General features: G+C 46.8%; 1 protein-coding gene across 5 annotated transcripts in view; it reads left to right on the forward strand.

The window, feature by feature from the left end:
• Positions 1-17,710, forward strand: part of sema5ba (sema domain, seven thrombospondin repeats (type 1 and type 1-like), transmembrane domain (TM) and short cytoplasmic domain, (semaphorin) 5Ba) — a 173,808-nt gene that overhangs the window by 103,231 nt on the left and 52,867 nt on the right. For all 5 annotated transcript variants that reach the window (XM_076030998.1, XM_076030999.1, XM_076030996.1 and 2 more), the window contains 3 exons: positions 9,614-9,676; positions 10,383-10,481; positions 10,572-10,785. In XM_076030998.1, the coding sequence (XP_075887113.1) occupies positions 9,614-9,676; positions 10,383-10,481; positions 10,572-10,785 (376 nt within the window). The remainder of the gene's footprint in view (positions 1-9,613; positions 9,677-10,382; positions 10,482-10,571; positions 10,786-17,710) is intronic.

Here is a 17,710-nt window from a genome sequence, read left to right on the forward strand (position 1 = left end):
CTCCTACCGGCGCCGTAAACAGCTCTTTTACATATTAATTCCGTTTTGTCATTGCGCATTAAGAAGCGTTTTTACATAATCTGTGTTTCCCGTGCATCGCAACGGAAGTAAAACATGAAGATTTGTGTGTGCGTGTGCATTCGAAGCACCTTTTGGGAAGATTTCTTTTATCGTATCGGCTCAAGCTAACCCATCGCGCCAGATCATGGATGGTCGATTTATTTCAGACATCCATCTGGTGAAGAGCCCATAGAGAGTATGTGGGAAAAAGCAGAAAATGAAATGTCTTGCTGGTCTAGTCTGACCTCTGACTTGAAATCAAGCAACTTTTTTCAGAATAATTCAGCACCTTTTTCCCCCACATCAGGCGATGTTCTCTTGCTACCCACTGTCTTCATTCTCTCTAGTTTCAATAGCAGTTCTGAGCATCCGTCTATTTTCTAGAAAATCCGAGTGCTGTTTCAATCAGAATTTGTTCCCATTTTCTTGCACCTGTTGCTCTCTGCGCTTTGACAGGTCGTCGTCTGACAATGCCGCTTGGATTAATTCCAGTCGGGTGAGGGTGATGTGTTTTAAACCCTTTATCTTCATTAGAGGAAATGCTCCAGACAAATTGGCTCATCAGTTTTGTTTTTTGAAATATTCTTTTTTTTTATTTTTTTTTTTAATGTCCTTGTCAGAGCCACATGAAGCAAATTAGTTTTGAATGAGTTTGTGCTTAATCAAAAAAAATCTCCCAACAAACAGCCCTTTTTTCATTTCATTTCATTCCGACCACGTTTTGATCATCGCTCAGCCTGTGTCATTCCGCCGCACAGGCTGAAACCATTCCCTCCCTGGTGTCGAAACGGCATCGTTTTCAAGAGGGCACTCGCGCGTATTTTCTGATACTGACTCACCGGAAAGAAAAAAAAAAAAAAAAGTTTCCGCTTCGGCCGATAAATATTTGTCTAAATGCATCTGTTCGCGCCGGGGTTGCCGAGCAGAAGTGCAGCAAGTTGTCGGCAGCTTTTTCGTTTCTTTGCCTGAGTGATTTTTGTTGTCACTTTCCGCCGTCGTCTCCGGTCTCGGCTCTCCGGCCCACCTACGCCGTTTTCCTCCACGGCGTAAACATTTAGGCAGGGAGCTGCTTTTGAAAAAACGGTGGCGCTCGCTCGCTCGCTCACTCGTCCCTCCCTCGCTCGCTCTGCCCCCGTCGTGTCTGCGGCGGCGTGCAGACGGAGGTGGTGGGCTGGCGGCCTCCCGCGGCAGCCGCTCAGCCTGACAGAAGGGCGTCTGACAGCGAGAGCTGAGGAGGCGGCGCAGAGGATGTGGGTGCATCTGTCGCCTTAGATTGGTTCGTTTTCTTTTTTTCCCCCTTCCTTTTCTTTAGGGGGAAATGAGCTGAAAAAGAAATCGCACAAGGGAAGTTTTGATTTATTTTTTTAAAAAAATTGAGACTTCCTCTTTTAACGTCCCGTGAGACTCATTAATCTCACAATGCGGCTGAATCGCAGAGGATTCAAGGCCTGAAATGTGTCCTTCGCGTTACTCGCAGTCGTTCCCTCGTCGCCACAGGAAGCCTCAACCTGTTGCCAAAGCAGCTCCACAGACACTCTGGTTGGTTCCCTTTGATTAGGACGGACAGAAGTTCTCAATACCCACTCTGTCCTGCACTCAGGGTCACTGGGGTCTGCTGGAGCCCATCCCAGCTGTCATAGGGCGAAGGCAGACTTGCCAGAGGTTGCCAGTTCATCGCAGACAAAGACAAACAACCATTCGCACTCACACACACACTCTCACACACACACACACACACACACACACACACACACACACCTACGGATAATTTAGAGTTTCCAATTCACCTCACATGCGTGTTTTTGGCCTGTGGGAGGAAGCTGGAGAACCCGGGGAGAACCCACGCGGACACAAGTCCAAACAGAGAATCGAACCCGCGACCTTCTTGCCGTGATTCAATATCGCTAACCGCTGCACCACCATGTCGCCCGAGTTCTTCTCGATTTTTCTTAACAGCCTCCGTCTTAATCCAAAGTCATTTTTGATCAGTGCGTTTCCTCTCCGCACCAAAAACTGTCGAAAAATGTGTGTCGCCCGTGTGGGCTGTTGCTCTAAATAGCGGCTTACATAAATGGGAAGGAAGTGAATGTGTCGGGGGAGGGGCTTTCACACAGCGTTCTGCATGCGTGCGAGGCGTTGTACAGCTTGGACGCCCTAATGAGGACGGGCAGGTGGACACGCGCCCCCCCTGTCTCCGTCGTGTCGGGTGGTTGCGGGGGGAGGGGGGGGGGGTGAGGCGACAGGCGATTATGCAGATTTTTGTCTCCCGTCTCCCCGGTGAGGTAACAGTCAGCGGCAACATTTAGTCTGCGCTAAGATGATGGAGGGCGAATCGCCGGGAGCCCGGAGGTGGCTTATAAAATTCATGACACTGAATATTTTCGACCCGGCCGCCGTTCCACATTCTGCAAACCACCTGCTTCCATACAGCTGACAAATAACCTTTCTTTTTTTTTTTTTTTTTCATTTTGGTTCTCATAATTTTCTTTTACGCCACCGAGGACGTCGAGTAAAAACACGTTTCAAGGATGGCCGCCGCTTTATCGTCCTTATTGATGCCATTTATAATCGGCGTGCGTTCGGGTCCAGCCATTATTCGAAATGTTGTCTTTTTTTTTTTTTCATTCTGGCCTCAGGTGGAGCAGCTTTGTTCCATAAAATAGGACGTTTAGCCCTGTGTTTACAGCGTCTTTTGAACCAAGGTTTAGCCCGGGGTGGGAGGTAACGAAATGCAAAAACTTTCTTACGACACTGAAGAAGATTCTTTTTTTCTGGTATCTCTACTTTATTTGAATATTTCAGGAGTACATCTTACTTTTACTCCCTATATTTGTATACAAATATCTGTACTTTCTACTCCTTCTATATAGAATAATGAATTGTATAAAGTGGATCATATTTTAGAGCATGATCATTTTAGTGTACCTCAACTTTGGGGTCACTGTTCTGTTGTGCATTATCAGTACAGAGAAAAAATTAACATTGGTGATTGTTGTTAAAAGTGTTAACATGTACGTTGTTTCAATAATAGCAAAATAAATACTTTTTACTTACCTATACTTTCTTACTTTTACTTAAGTAAAGGCGTTGAATCAGGACTTTTACTTTTACCAGAGTATTTTTTGACACAAGTATCTGTACTTTTACTCAAGTACATAATGTAAATACTTTTGCCACCTCTGGGTTTAGCTTTCGCAGCTCATTTAACCCAGTCAGTCGAGCTTCAGGGAAAGTCAACAGCACTACAAAGCGCACTTTACACTTTCCGGATCAGCTTGGATTCGCCAGAGAGCCGTTGTAGGCAAACGGCGCCTTGTCGTTTGCAAGTTGTAAGTTGTGAGCAAATTCAATAAGGGAGGATTTGCTCATCACCAGCTGTTGTGGACTTTTGCCCTTCTCGGCATTAAATGAGATTTGGACCTTTGAAGTGTGAACGACCCCCACTGTTACAGACACATTTTCACTGCTGAAAAACTTCGGCCTGATATGCAGGAGGCCTCTAATGAGCGACTCTGGGCTATTTGTCACACTTGCAGTCGGCTGAACTCCAGCGCTCCGCTCCCTTTCGCTCCCTTCGCCTCTTCCGCTTTGATGCGCCAATCCATCAGCGACGGCGACAAGTGGCGGGCCGCTGGTATTTAAACAACCGTTTGGCGCTTATTTACAATATCCACGAGTCGTAATTAGTTGTCGGCCGTGTTGTCAGCAAAGTGTCAAGAGCCTTTATCAGCGTGGCGCCATGTCCCAGGAACGGCCACGTGCGCCTGTTTGCAAACTGTGCTCACCTCATTATTGTGTCCCGCTCACTCACTTTTTTACTCCCGCTTTCCGTCTCTGCTATATATATATATATATATATATATATATATATGATAGAATTAATTTTCCGGCAGCCGCTATCTACTCGCCAGTTAAAGTGATGAAGCGTCTTCCCTGCTAATTGTATTTCTTTTTATACTATTTTATCTGTCTGTAAAATATTCATGTTTTCTCTCCCCCCCACACCCCCCCGTCCTCTCCCTCCCTTCAAGAATTATGCCTGAGGTTGAGTTGTTCTTATCCCGCTGAGGCGGGAGTGGCCGTGTTTGGAGAAACTGGGCCGTGAGGGTCCAGTTTTGAAATGTGGATTTGAAGGGCGGGTTTTGAATCTGGCCGTTGGCCCTCTTAATGGATGAAAGAAAAGAACTCTAGCTTGCATTTAAGGCCACGGGCACAAATAGATCGGCTGTCTGGCCTTGGGCCATGAAAAATGCCGGTTACGTACCGTTTAGAAGCAGATTGCCCTTTAATTCACTGTTATTTTGTGTATCAGAGGTAGAGTTTTAAATTGCATCTCAAATTCTCTCTAAGCTGTACTCGGGCTGCAAATAAACAACATCAATGTCAAGTCAGATTTTCCCCACCATAACAAGAGCAATACGAGTTTCTAAGCCTTGAGAAAACACTTCTCTTATTCAATTTTGCCAAATAGTTCTTGTGGAATGAATGATGGTTTTAATCAATGTCGTTTTTCTTAAACCTGGCATCACATTTTTTTTCTGACCGCATGCACTTTTACTTAAAATAATGACCAAAAACAATAAGATGATGTTGGGAAAATGATAAACATAGTGATAGAAAAGTGAAGCATGTCGAACATTCAAGAAAAACACTTGAGGATAAACTTTGGACTTCCTGCACTGCCCTGACTTGCACTCTGACACTTCATTTATTTTCCTCTCCTCCTTATTTATTTTTACATGCAATCTGCTTTCTTACAGTCACTTTTTGATGTGTTTTTTTTTTTGTTGCATCAAGCATTTTACTACTGTTGAATCGACTGTGGAGGAAGGAAAAGTTTGCAGCGCGTGGATCCCAGTCAGAATGTGAACAAATTCTTCTCATACATCATCGGTTGGTACCGAACGCTTCCGGATTACAAATTAACAAATTAACGGCAGTTCACCGTTGCTGTCAGCCGCTGCTGGTCGGAACACGGTCCGAGAATGTAAAAATCTGGCAAGTCGCTGTAAAGCGCCCTGTTCGTTCCTGATTTCGGTGAGAGAGTTTTGCTGTAGAGGATTCTATGGGGTGCGAAAAGGATGTCGGGGCAGAGTTGCTTTTCTCCCAGGCTCCGAGCGGAGAGTGGCTTTGTTCCAAAAGTGTTGCGAAGAATGGAAGATGGACAGATAAAAAAAAAGTGTGTGTGTGTGTGTGTGTGTGTGTGTGTGTGTGTGTGTGTGTGTGTGTGTGTGTGTGTGTGTGTGTGTGTGTGTGTGTGTGTGTGTGTGTGTGTGTGTGTGTGGGGTAGCTGCACTCTGTGGTGAAGGTCAGCAGGTTAAGCCGATGGGAATCCTTGGAGACGGGGGGCCCTGCCGCAAAAGACGGTCAGGCCCAAAGCCATGATTCATCGCAAAGGAATCCATCAATGCGCGTGTGCGTGCACATTAGTGTGTGTGCGTGTGTCTCCACAATGACGTCATGCCATCAGTCCCCGGGCTGTCGGTGGGGGCTGACAGGCAGGGGGGCTGCTGAGGAGCAATGTTTTCATTTCAGCAGCTCGAGTGATGCAGTGCCAGGGAGGGGAGAGGGAGGGGAGAGGAAGGGAAGTGGGCGGGGCCATTCTTTGAATGGCAGGTGCGGTTGCTTTTGTTGCGCACCCTTGGGGCAGGGCTTCCTGGGTTGTTGTTGTTGTTGTTGTTGTCGCCGTCGTCGTCGTTGTTGTTGTTGCATTTTTTTGGCAGCGGCCCAGAAGTTGAGCTTCAACCTCTGTGGATATTTTCACGGCTTCGTCTTTGTGGAGCTTCAGTTTCTTTTCGAACGGCCCCACGTGACAACCGCTCCCACATCTCGGAGCTTGCCAGGGATGAATAATCATCCTACAAAAAAAAAAAATCATAGATCATCAGACAGAGAGCAGCATGGTTAGTCCTCTGTTCGCAGCCTCCTGCTGGCCTTTTAGCTTCCTGCTAACTCTCGCTGATTGCCAATTGTTGGACTTCCCACATGTTTGAAAGGGTGACAATTTAATTTGGTGGAGGGGCGGAGCCACCGTTCAGCTGCGTGCGTTGCCACTCACCTGAGAAAAGTAGCAGGACTATTTTTTTTCATCAGGTTCAAGTCGCAGTTTATTCGAAGAGGCTCCTGCGCTGTTCCTCTCGCTCCGCCTCTGCAAGGACCCATTTTAATATCAGACACCTTTCAAGGTTCGCTCCTCCTTCGAAGAGCTTTTGTGTCCTTCTCGCCACAGCGGGAGAAAGAAAAAAAAGGCCGAGCTGTCTGGACAAATGTCGCCTTTGCGGTGTCTCAAGATTAAACTGCAGTGTCCAGCTATTAGACGCATCCTTTGGTGTTTTTCATCCCCAGAATGCGGTGGAGCAGACTTGCATGGCGATTCGCCCGCCAAAGAATTAATCTGAAAAACAAAAGAAAGAGAGAGAATTTAGCCCGCTGTTCGCAGCTTTCTGTTGGGGTTCAGTTTCCTGCCAAAGCTGATGCTTTGCTGGATCCTCCGCGTATTTGGACAAACAAGGTCAAACAAGGGCGAAACACAACCTCGCTGGGCACGTCGACCCCGGCTCAGTGAGGTGACAGTGCCCTTTATGACATCACAAAGAGCCAGATATGGGCAGGTCATGTGGAGCAAAATGAAAACAAAAGGATGGAGTTTTCTCATGATCTCTCTGATGACTTCATAGCCGCAGGCTGTCGTTGGAAGCCATTTGTAAAGTTCATTTTGCACGATGCCGATCCTGCAATCAGTTGTCTCCATTTGCAGTGCCACCAGTCTGTCTGTCTCTCTCTCTCTCTCTCTCTCTACCTCAGAGAGGGTTAATGGAAGCGAGCTGCCGGGGGGAGATGTAAATAACTAGCGGCCCGACGCTAGCGGGAGCTAAACAAAGGCTTCGCAGCGCTAATGAATCGGTTTCCGACTCACCCGCGACACGGCACCGAACGCGTGCGTTCCGCACGCCCGGTTTACTTTTGCTCGGCCCGAGCTCCCAAAAATCAATACTACCTACGCCGAGCGCTAATGGGAGGACTCGGCCGAATGTGTCCTGTAATGGCTCTCCTCTCGTGCTCTCCATCAACGGCCTCGGCAGTCGCCCCGCAGCTGTGTGCATAGTCTGACTGCAGCTCGGCTGCCCGGCAGCCTCCTTGTTTTTGTTCGCCGTCAGCGCTCCAATTAACCCTCATTACCGCCGCGGCAGAAGCGATTGAGGCCAGAAATTAAACTGGTGGAATATTCGCCTGCGAGAAAAAGAAGACGAAGAAGGAAAAAAATCAAACAAACCTGGATTTGCATAGAACTCCTATGAGGGAAGAAGCTATGATTCTGCTGCCTGCACGCTACTGTGGCCCCGAGTCCTGGCTAGGAGTGTTGAAGGGATGTACAGATGCATTTTGAATAATCATCGTGTCCAGCTATTTAATGCAAAACCCAAATGGTAGGACTCTGGGGGAAAACATAAGCAGGTCTTTAGCTTCTTAATATTCCAAGTTACATGTCGGCTCAGTTGCTTATTTTCGCCTTCCCGCTGCCGTTTGGTGCTTTTTGTTGGCTGACCTTTTTTCTTTTGTTTTTGAATTTAATGGGGTGAGGTTTAAGTTGGCTCTTAACTTTGCAGCAAAACTGCTTCCTCTGCAGGGACTTGGCAGCACCAGCGGTTAGCAGCACAAACAATAAGGAAATAAAAATAAATAAAATAAAAAAAAAACCCAAAGCGCCCACAATAACCGAGACGGCCGGACGGCGTGCAGATGTTCACGCACACTGTTAAGTGGTTCTTGTTCATGCATCGGATTTATTTTTACGAGAATTCATGCGGAGGCGCGTCAGGTTTTTTTTTTTAATCATCTTTGCACTTTCAACTGGAGGAGGCTCCATGTGTGAATATTTAACACTTTGCAATAGAGAGATTTCTCACTGTGCATTTTAAAGGACCCACAACATAACCATTGTCGGGTCTTTAACTTTCATCCTGGACTTGAGCATGCTTGTGTGATTATTTTTCACCAAAAAAAAAAACGTTAATTTAACCCTCTGTTTACAACCTCTCGGCTTAAATGTATGCGAGCGAGGTATTTGTGATGTCACAAAGGGTTTATTTCCTGAGTTGTGTGTTTTGGCACGTTCTTGCTGAAAAGTTCTTCGAAAAAATGATAGTAAAACATGGACTCTTTTTAGGGAGGTTAATAAAAGGTGAGAGATGCTTGAAATTATTCTAATATATTATTAAACTGAAATAGTAATTTTCATTTCTGTTCCAAAAGAGCTATATTGAAAAGATTTCCAGGCTCCAAATACAATTTTCTCACTGTTTGGTGTATCTTCTAATGAAAGATTTAGTGGCGTTACTAGCGGACAAATTATTCCAGAATAAATGAAATTGTCCAAGTTGGCATATATTAGCCGGCTACTTTTGCGAATCAGCCTCTTTTTTTTTTTTTTCCTGTGCACTACTTGATAGAGTTCTCCACTTGGCTGCCGGGACACTGACCCAGTTTAGTGTTGACACCCGCTTGGCCGTGGTTTTGAGCGCCGCCGACTCTCGGTTTACTACTTTTCCCCCTGGAAGGGACGGACTTCATTCGGATCTATTAGCTGAGGAGCCGCATTGACAAGGAAACAGAGGGAATATTTTTGCATTAAAGTGGATCAAATTTAGCCAATTTTCTCTATTTTGAAAAAAAAAAAAAAAAAACTCCAGGGCTTTTTTGGGTGGGGGGGGGGGGTGCTCCTACTCAGGCAGCGAGATCAGAGAGGGAGGGAGAGATGAAGGGCGATGAGTAAAATGAGGCCAGTGACACACAACAGGGGGTCCACAGGCACTCTACAAACATGCACACACACGCGCACGCGCGCACACACACACAAACTTGGAGCCAAGTAGAGGGACATCACTCAACCCTCTTAACAAGAGCCAACAGGGACCTGCTGGCCGGCCAGCGTGTGTGTACGTACACACATCGGTGTGTTTGTAGCGCCGCTAGCTGCATGCGTAATGAAGCCCGGAGACGGCTATCAATGGGGAGAGGAATTGGCAGAGGTGTGTGTGTGTGTGTGTGTGTGTGTGTGTGTGTGTGTGTGTGTGTGTGTGTGTGTGTGTGCTCGTGCGCGCGCGTATGTGTGCGCGGGCGCTCGCTCGCTCGTCAGTCGCCTCTTCATCGCTGGATGGAGGGAAGAGAAAGACGGAGAGAAATCCATTTACATGCTAATGCCGTGCTCAGCCCTTCAGCTGCCTCGCCGGGTACCGTGCCCACGGCCGTCCAACAGGCTCGCGGCTGGCAAACCCCGTCGCCATGTTTACACAATAAACAAACAGCAATGAGGTTAAAGTCTTTTCAGGCATGTTTTCCCTCCTCTTTTCTGTTTGTTTTTTTTGTTTTTTTTTCCTCCGCGAACTTTTTCCTCGTGTTCCTACAGTATTAGCTAGCGTAAGTCGCGCGCATGCGTGACTGTTCCTCTGTATCTCACCGCCTCAAGCCGAAACTGTTTTGACATTGCCTGCTTTTTTCCCCCCCTCCCCTCCTTGTTGTTGTTTTTGTTTTTTGGTTTTTTTTGCCCTGCTAGGCGACGGTGTGGGCACCGGATGAGGAAACCAGGCGGTCCTGTCAGAGCAAAGGCAAAACAGAGGTAACGCCACCGACCCCTCCCCCGCGCCCTCAATTACGTCCCGGCTACCAGACAAGTTGATATCTGCCGCCGCCACGGTGCCTCGCAAGATAGAACAGCCATTTCAGAACCTTCAACCCCACCGAGTTGTTTTTCCCCCGCCTCACTGCATAGCGAACTGAAAAACCAGGGAAACCAGGGAAATACACAAGTGAGAGTGAAAGGCTTCTCCTGCCCGCCCGCGTGTTCATTAACACTTAAACTTAATCGTTTGAATTGAAATCCTACATTTCTGCAAATCTGCCTCCCACCAAGTCTCAACACAAAAGCGACAATTTTGGGGGGTAATTTTTTTTTTTCTCCTCCCCAGTAACGGTGCGAAATGTTCCCCCCGCCGATAAATCGATGTCACTCCTTTGTTGAAACTGATTTGACTCGTCTGACTGAAACACAGCGCTCGGCTTACTGTGTGTGCGTGTGTGCGCGCGCGCCGGTGGCACAAATAGGCCCCTATTCAGCCGCAAACGAGTTTTCCTATTTCCTGAACAATGGCTTCGGAGGAGCGAAAGCCCGGGCGGGAGAACTTCTTTTTTTTTTTTTTTTCGGTGCCTTTTTCTGATAGAAGCCGGCGACTTGGCCCATTGTTCTGTTCGACAACAAGGAATCTTTACCCTCCATCTGCGCCGCTGCAACTTCCCCCCACCTCTTCGCCTTCGTTTCCCCGCAGGTCGAATGTCAGAACTACATCCGAGTCCTGCTGGTGAACAAGACCGAGGTCATGACCTGCGGGACCAATGCCTTCCAGCCGCTGTGTATCACCAGAGAGGTAACAGTTGGGGGGGCGCCACAGAAATGCGCGTTTTGACAATTTGTTCGACACCCTCCGACACCTTCCGTCTTGCACTTGCGCACCCAGGTGGGCAACATGAGCAGCGTGCTGGAGCGGGTCAACGGCGTGGCGCGCTGCCCGTACGACCCCCGCCACAACTCCACGGCGGTGGTGACAGAGAGAGGCGAGCTGTACGCCGCCACCGTCATCGACTTCTCCGGCCGAGACCCCGTCATCTACCGCAGCCTCGGGGGGATGCCGCCGCTGAGGACGGCGCAGTACAACTCCAAGTGGCTCAATGGTAAGGTGGCACCGCAACGACAATTTAAATACTCTCGCGTTGCAGCTTGGATTTTATTTGTGTTTAGATCTCTTTACCTTTAAATTCCGCCTTCCTTCCTCATCCTTCTTCATAATTTTTTTTTTTAGTCCATCTTTTGGGTTACTAAACCAATAAGCGTCTTTTTGCAGTTTATGGAACTACTGCTATCTACTCTGCTAAGCCCATGAAGACGCATATAGCGATTGAAAGCATAGCTGATGCCAAAGAGACCAACATGGATATTGCAAAAGTAGATTAGATGGACTAAAGATCACCTTCCAAGTTTTGCCTCACGCTTTCCAAACTATTGCAACTATTGGTTAATTTAGCACACATGTTCCTTCATTTTCTTTGCACGATTTGATGCACTATTGGATGATGATGATGGAGAGAACCTCACAAAGCTGCAGACACGTAAGCAAGGCGTAAGACATGGTGTGAAATTACATTTTGCTATTTGTTTTGAGTTGAACAGAGTTGAGTTAAACACAACAGTACTTGGTGTCACATGCTGCTCACAAATCTGATTCAACTGACTGAAGATTCACTCAATCTTATTTTCCCCCGCCCTTGTCACCTTCTTGGGGCTCTTTACCAGATGGGTATGTGGAAAAAAAAAAAATCCTAATTGATTGAAGAAATGTTGCAATGAAATTAGTTGTGCAAGATTGTTACATGATTTTCACAACACAGTGTGCGCGCCAACAGCGGAGTCAGACTCCAAAAACGCTGCAGAAAAACTTTGCTGGGAAGCAGACAAAAGCTGTTTAGCTAATTTTCACAGGAAACTCCAGTGCTGCGCTCGTCAATCAGACGCGTGATGGGACACTGTTGGTCAGCGGCTGGCAGGCGACCAATCCAATAAAGGAAGAGATTGATTAGATCTCAAGGATTTGGGAAAACGCTCGTGCCAGGACACAACTTGAGTGGTGTTCATTTATTCTCCGATGCAGCCATTTGTCTGCGAGTCATGTGATGCCTGGGATACAATACTTTTTAGGCAGCTCAAGTACTCACATCCTCAAGGTGATGCTGCTCTCTTTGCTCAGGGTCGGAGCTTCTGAAGGGAAGAGTTTTCCCAAATTCGCAAAGGGCCGAGTTCAAATGTTTGAGGTGCAGCTTTGTTGTTTCACAGGATCACTATTTAGCCTTGGCAGCGACAAAGAAAAATATCTGACAGATCAGTAATCTGATCAGTTTCTAATTCCCCCTGGATTTCATGTCTCTGGAACTGAAAGCGGGGAAAGGACTTTTGAAAATCTTTGAAAATCACTTAAAACATTTTCCCTGGGACCGGCCGCAGCTGCGAAAAGAGACGAAGGCTCCTCTTTTTTTTTTTCACCCGACCCAACGATTTTTAGCCGACACAATTGGCCCTTTCTGCTACGGCCACAACGGATCAGCGGGACAAGGCTGTTTTTGAAGGATTACAAAGACTGTTTGGATATCGGAGGCTGTGTGCAGAACAGGCAGTCCAGGTTTAGGCCCGGGAATCGCTGGGAAACGCTGTCAGTCCTGGCGGTGTCGGTGTCAATAATCTCCCTGCTGCTGACTGCGTGCCTTTCCCTTCTGAAAGGCTCCGTGGCGAAAATCCATTCACACACATCCTGACTGCAGCAGAAATGGAGACGGACCCCTTGGCCCTCAAAAAAAAAAAATGACCCCCCCCCCTTCCCCGCCCCGATGTAGAACCCTTTGATATGCAGAGGCGGCGAGATGAAGGAATTCATGGAGGTTTTACCGAAAAAGCAGAGTGGGAGGTTCTATTTCGGGCCAATGTTGTTCTTAATGTAAAGGTCAGATCCATTTTCTGCTTCATGGAGGCTTTAAGGTGGGTGACGGTCTGAGGATTTCACACTGAACTGGACATTGAATTATGAACAAGAGCATCAAGAGTGAAAACGCTGACTTGGTTTGTGTCTCCAAATTCAGACTCCAAATTTAGGGAGCGTTTAACTTTTCAGATTTAAGGTGGATTTTTTTTTTTTTTTTTTCGAACTTTCGCGCAGAAGCAGAAAAAGACATTGTGTCCATCTCCCGCAACAGCACCAATAACAAAAACAATGGCGCACATTATATCTGGACCTCATCACTGCATGTTGTTTGGCAGATCCATCTGTTTATCCATCTATTTATCTGCTTCCTATCACTGCTTCCCCTGCCTTTGGTTTGCTGCCATAGCCCGTCTGTCCCGGCTGAGTTAGGGCTGAAGGCAGGGATCACACCCTGGACATGTGTTTCACAAATGAGACTCAAATTATGGCATGCCACCTGTCAAGTAAGTCGGTCTCCTCAGATGCGGTGACCGCATTTTGTACCAGTGTGCAAAATGCAGTGCCTCCCACTGAAGTGGCAGCGTCAACCCCAACTCAATTTCCGTTATTTTTTTAGGACTGGCTGCGCCTTCATTTTTTGGTAAACTTCCCATTTGTTTCCATCTGAAATTTCCATTGCCAAAGTGAACATTTCACTTATGAACATTTCCTACTTTTCTGTTTTTTGTTCTTAACACATCCAAGTGTGAAGGTCATGTTCATCGCTGAGCTTTGAATGCAATAGAAACGGTTGTGTGCTGTGACTCGGGGTTGAGTCGGCCCGTGGTCTGGAGTCAATCTGCAGGAATATAATGGAATGGCGTAAAGTGTGTGTGTGTGTGTGCGTGGGTGTGTGTGTGTGTGTCCAGGGAAGACGAAGCGGATGAGATGGAAGCACAGGAGATGGACTGAGGAGTCGGTGAGCGATGTAATTATTCCTCACGGCAGGGAGAGGGTGAAATTACAACACACAGTGTGCCTCCAAAGACTCCATCCAACACTGTGTGTGTGTGTGTGTGTGTGTGTGTGTGTGTGTGTGTGTGTGTGTGTGTGTGTGTGTGTGTGTGCGTGCGCGCACAAATGTTTTTGGACTGTATGCCGGGTGCATGTGTTTTCATGAGTGTCCCCCTTTTGTGTGTGGTAGACAGCATCATGCACACACACACACACACACACACACACACATGAGTGAAGGATGAGTATTAAAAGCAGATTGTGTCCTCATCAGCATAACCACCGTTGGTTGTGCGCCACTTTCAGAATTCCTATAGTGTGCAACACGCACACACACACACACACACATGCACACAAGTGTGCCGTCGCAGACAAACCGTCCCGCCGCGCTGCTTCGTGGCGTCGCTCACAGTTATAGAGTTGCGCTCCCGTCGGATTCGGCGGCGTGAATGAAAATCTCATTTCCAGCTCTGAGCCTCTCCGCTGCGGGGGGAGGGGCGGAGGGATTGAAGGAGCGGCGGAGGGAAGTGGGCATCCTGGATCTAATCAATCTCTCCCCCTTATTGGATTGGTTGCCTGCCAGGCACTGACCAACTGTGTCCCATCCCGCGACGTCGTAATGGCGAGCGCTGCTCGAGAGTTTCCCCGTGAAAGAAACGCTTTGTGTCCGTGTTTTCAGGCAAAGCTTTTGCTGCTTTTGTCGGAGGGGAGACTCCAATGGAGTTCAACTCTTTGGATTTATGTCACTTATCCATCTTGTTAAGAGCCCACAGAAGGTGTTCAGCCAGAGAGAGCAATAGCTGGAAGGTGACTGAGCGAACCGCCAGTCAGTTATATGCAAAGACTTCCCTGCCTTTTCTCCCATACCCCCTGTTTCCCGATCGGCTGATTGGCTTCAGAAGCCAGTAAATATGAGAAGACCTGTTGAAAACATTGGATGTTACAAGTTGGCCTGATGGCTGGGCAAGATTTCAGAGTTAAAGTGAGAACAATTTAGCTGTAAAGCCCAGTGAAAACATCCCCTTAACAATGCAAAGCCGTCGGCATGACGCACTTTTGTTATTCCTCCACTCAACTTTCTGCGCTGAGCTCTTTGACATACCTAAATATCCAACCATGAGTTTGACACAATTACACCAGATTCCATAACCAGCCTGCTTCCTTTTCACAGATAAAAAGGTCTCGAAGTCTTTAAGTCACAGCAAGCGAGACACAGATGGCGACTGCTAAAGAGATCAATATCGATATTGCATCGGAAGATTAATTAGAATATAAACAACATTCCCTCATTAAAGTAAAGATCACCTTCCAATCACCTTCCATGTTTTGCTTAATGATTAGCTTAACTGTACACAAACTATACAACAATTATAAATAGATGCAACTGCTTAAACATGCACAATAACTTAATACATACTAATACACAATGAACAGATAAATATGTAATACTTGCTCCATAATGCCTTGAGTTGTAAAAGGCTGATGTTGTTATTAGACACTGTCGCTCAGAATTGTTCTCCCTTATTAAAGACAGTTGACTTGAGGTGTTTCTAAAACTGACTCATGCTAGTACATTGTTTCAGGTCTTTGCACAATCCATTCCATATTTTAGTTCCACATATTGATTCGCCAAAGGCTTTTATTGTTGTACGTTTGAATTTGGCAGACAGATGATTGAGGGGCTTCCTCTTCTGCACCTCTCTTTCTCTCTCTATGAGCTCTCTTCTATTTCGCTGCTTGGGTTTTTTTGATTCAGTTTTTCCTCATGGGACTTGAGGGTCTGAGGGTTGTAATGTAAAGGCCTCTACCTGAATTGCTTTTGTGAACTTGGGATACAAAAACAAATATCGATTGATTTGCATGGTCCCTTCCAGTGTTGGGTAGGAACGAGTTACAGTCCGTGGTAATTAAATACATTACTTTGATAAAGTAATTGAAATATTTCCATTACTATTACATCTTCAGTAATTGTAACCAGTTACATTTCCAAAGTGGCCCTGCGATGAACTGGCGACTTGTCCAGGGTGTCCCCTGCCTTCGCCCTAAGACAGCTGGGATAGGCTCCAGCAGACCCCCGTGACCCTGAGCTCGGGACTAAGCGGGTATGGAAAATGAATGAATGAACATTTCCAAAGTAATTTTCCCATTACTGGTCCCGTCTTCTTTTGGCCCTACCATATGGATGTGTGAGACCAAGTTATTGGTCCCCAGGCAGTTACCACAGTAGCAGTTGCTCAAAATGCTAATTTTTACAGAAGCGCTACGGATGTTTGTCCCTGGATTTTTGAGGTCAAGATTCCAGAGCAGCAGCAGGAAACAAAGTCAATGCACAACACCCGCGCAACACTCCATCTGTTCCGTTTGGAAACGAGCGGCGCCGTGGCGCCTGACCCGCTCCCCTTTTCACGCGTAGATCATCTCCGCCCCCCCCCCCACACCCTCTGCAGGACGTTGTTTGTGCGAATATGAAGTATCGCGGCTCCCGAAGCTGTAACCGTGTTTGATCTGGTGTGCCACGCGACGTAACGATGTCGGCGGCGCTCCTTCAGCGGCCAACGAGCCTGCCAGATTGAACAATCTGTTTTACACCCGGCGGGATGCTGCAGCGAGTCCATCAGTCACATTTTGCTCCCACGCAGCTCCCGTAATGTTATGCAGAACGTGTGCGGCTCCGACGGCCCCGCCGCCCGACGCTGGCGCAGCACGCACCAGCACCAGAATGCGAAAGGGAAAAACAAAGAAATATAAAAACATATGCGGGGTTTTGCTTGAGCCCAGAGCAGCTCAGGAATGCCAAATCCATATATATTCACTCTGTCGTGGAATATCTTAAACATAAAGGTGTGTCTCTCATTAGTAGTCGCACAACAAGTCAACTTGTCGGGGCTGTTGACCTGATACAGCAGCAGGACTCTGGTGCACCAGGCGTCCCAACTAGACGATGGCTGTTCAGCATGTTTGCATCAGTGAATTTAATTTTGAGTAGAAAAGTAAAAAAAAAATAAAAATGGAAGCAACAGTATTCTTCATATCAAATTTTTGAGAGGCTTGAAAAAATTAGTTTTCAAAGTAATAATTAAAGTTATTGAATCGTTTTTGGAATATGAAATGCAAATGATTTGAGCTGTAATACTTTCACAGACTGGACTGTTTATCAGAACCACTCAAAACCTAAGCTGCTGCAGGAACCTCGCCCGCCTGGCAAACAGCGAGGTGCTTTCAAAGGAAACTCCATCGTTTGAAGAGAGAAAAAATATTTTCGCCCACTTGTTGCTCAAACTCAGTTTCCTCCGAGCAAACAAACAGCCGCAGCTCTTGACCTTTTGAACAAGGTTTGCGCGTTCAAAGTTTGAATTTTACGGGAATTTTCGATAGCCAGTTTGTATTTTATTTCTCATTTCGTTTAAGCGTAAAACGCTTTTTTCACCTGCGTACAACTGGAAGTCCACATGATAAAAGCCCTATGGAAGTGAATAATTTATAATGCGATATACAGTTGCAAGAAGCAAATATCATTTTAATCGGTGGAAATACAAACTTTTGGACAAAAAAGTTTATTAGAGAAATTAGAATTTTTGTGATTTTGGATGAACTTGGCTGCGATTGAAAAACAACCCCATCCATTTTCATTTGATGTCACAAATGTGGAAGCGCTTTTAGTGCCTCTTTGTGACATCACAAGGGGGGTGGTGGGAGGGTCCAACAGCGGCCTATTTTAACAAGCGCAGTTCTGGGGACACAAACGAGCACTGGAAGTGAAAGTTGGGCTTCATCTCATTTTTAAAGCCTACCAACGAAAAAAGGTGGTCGATAACTCAGCCCTGCGTGACTCCACACCTGCGTTCCAAGTTTGAGCTCTTTTTCTCGCCTTTTTCGCGCCGTCCTGCGCCGCGTTCCGTGATGACTCATGTGTTTACAAAGGCCCGAGCGCGGCGTCCCCGCTCTTTCTCTTCCTCAGACTGTTTCCCAGCCTCTGCTTTCAGGTGATAACCGAGCCAGTGGGGAGGGACATTAATCATTCCCTGTGTCGAAGGGGCCAATAAAAGCGGCATGTGCGCTCGTCTTACCAGACACAGCCGCATGGATTTACCATCAAAACATCAGACAGATTTATTAAGAAGCCTTTCTTTCAACAC

The sequence above is a fragment of the Nelusetta ayraudi genome, unplaced genomic scaffold (genome assembly GCF_046127955.1).
Source record: "Nelusetta ayraudi isolate G7.1 ecotype Tasmania unplaced genomic scaffold, CSIRO-AGI_Nayr_v1 ptg000031l, whole genome shotgun sequence".
Taxonomy (NCBI): Eukaryota; Metazoa; Chordata; class Actinopteri; order Tetraodontiformes; family Monacanthidae; genus Nelusetta; species Nelusetta ayraudi.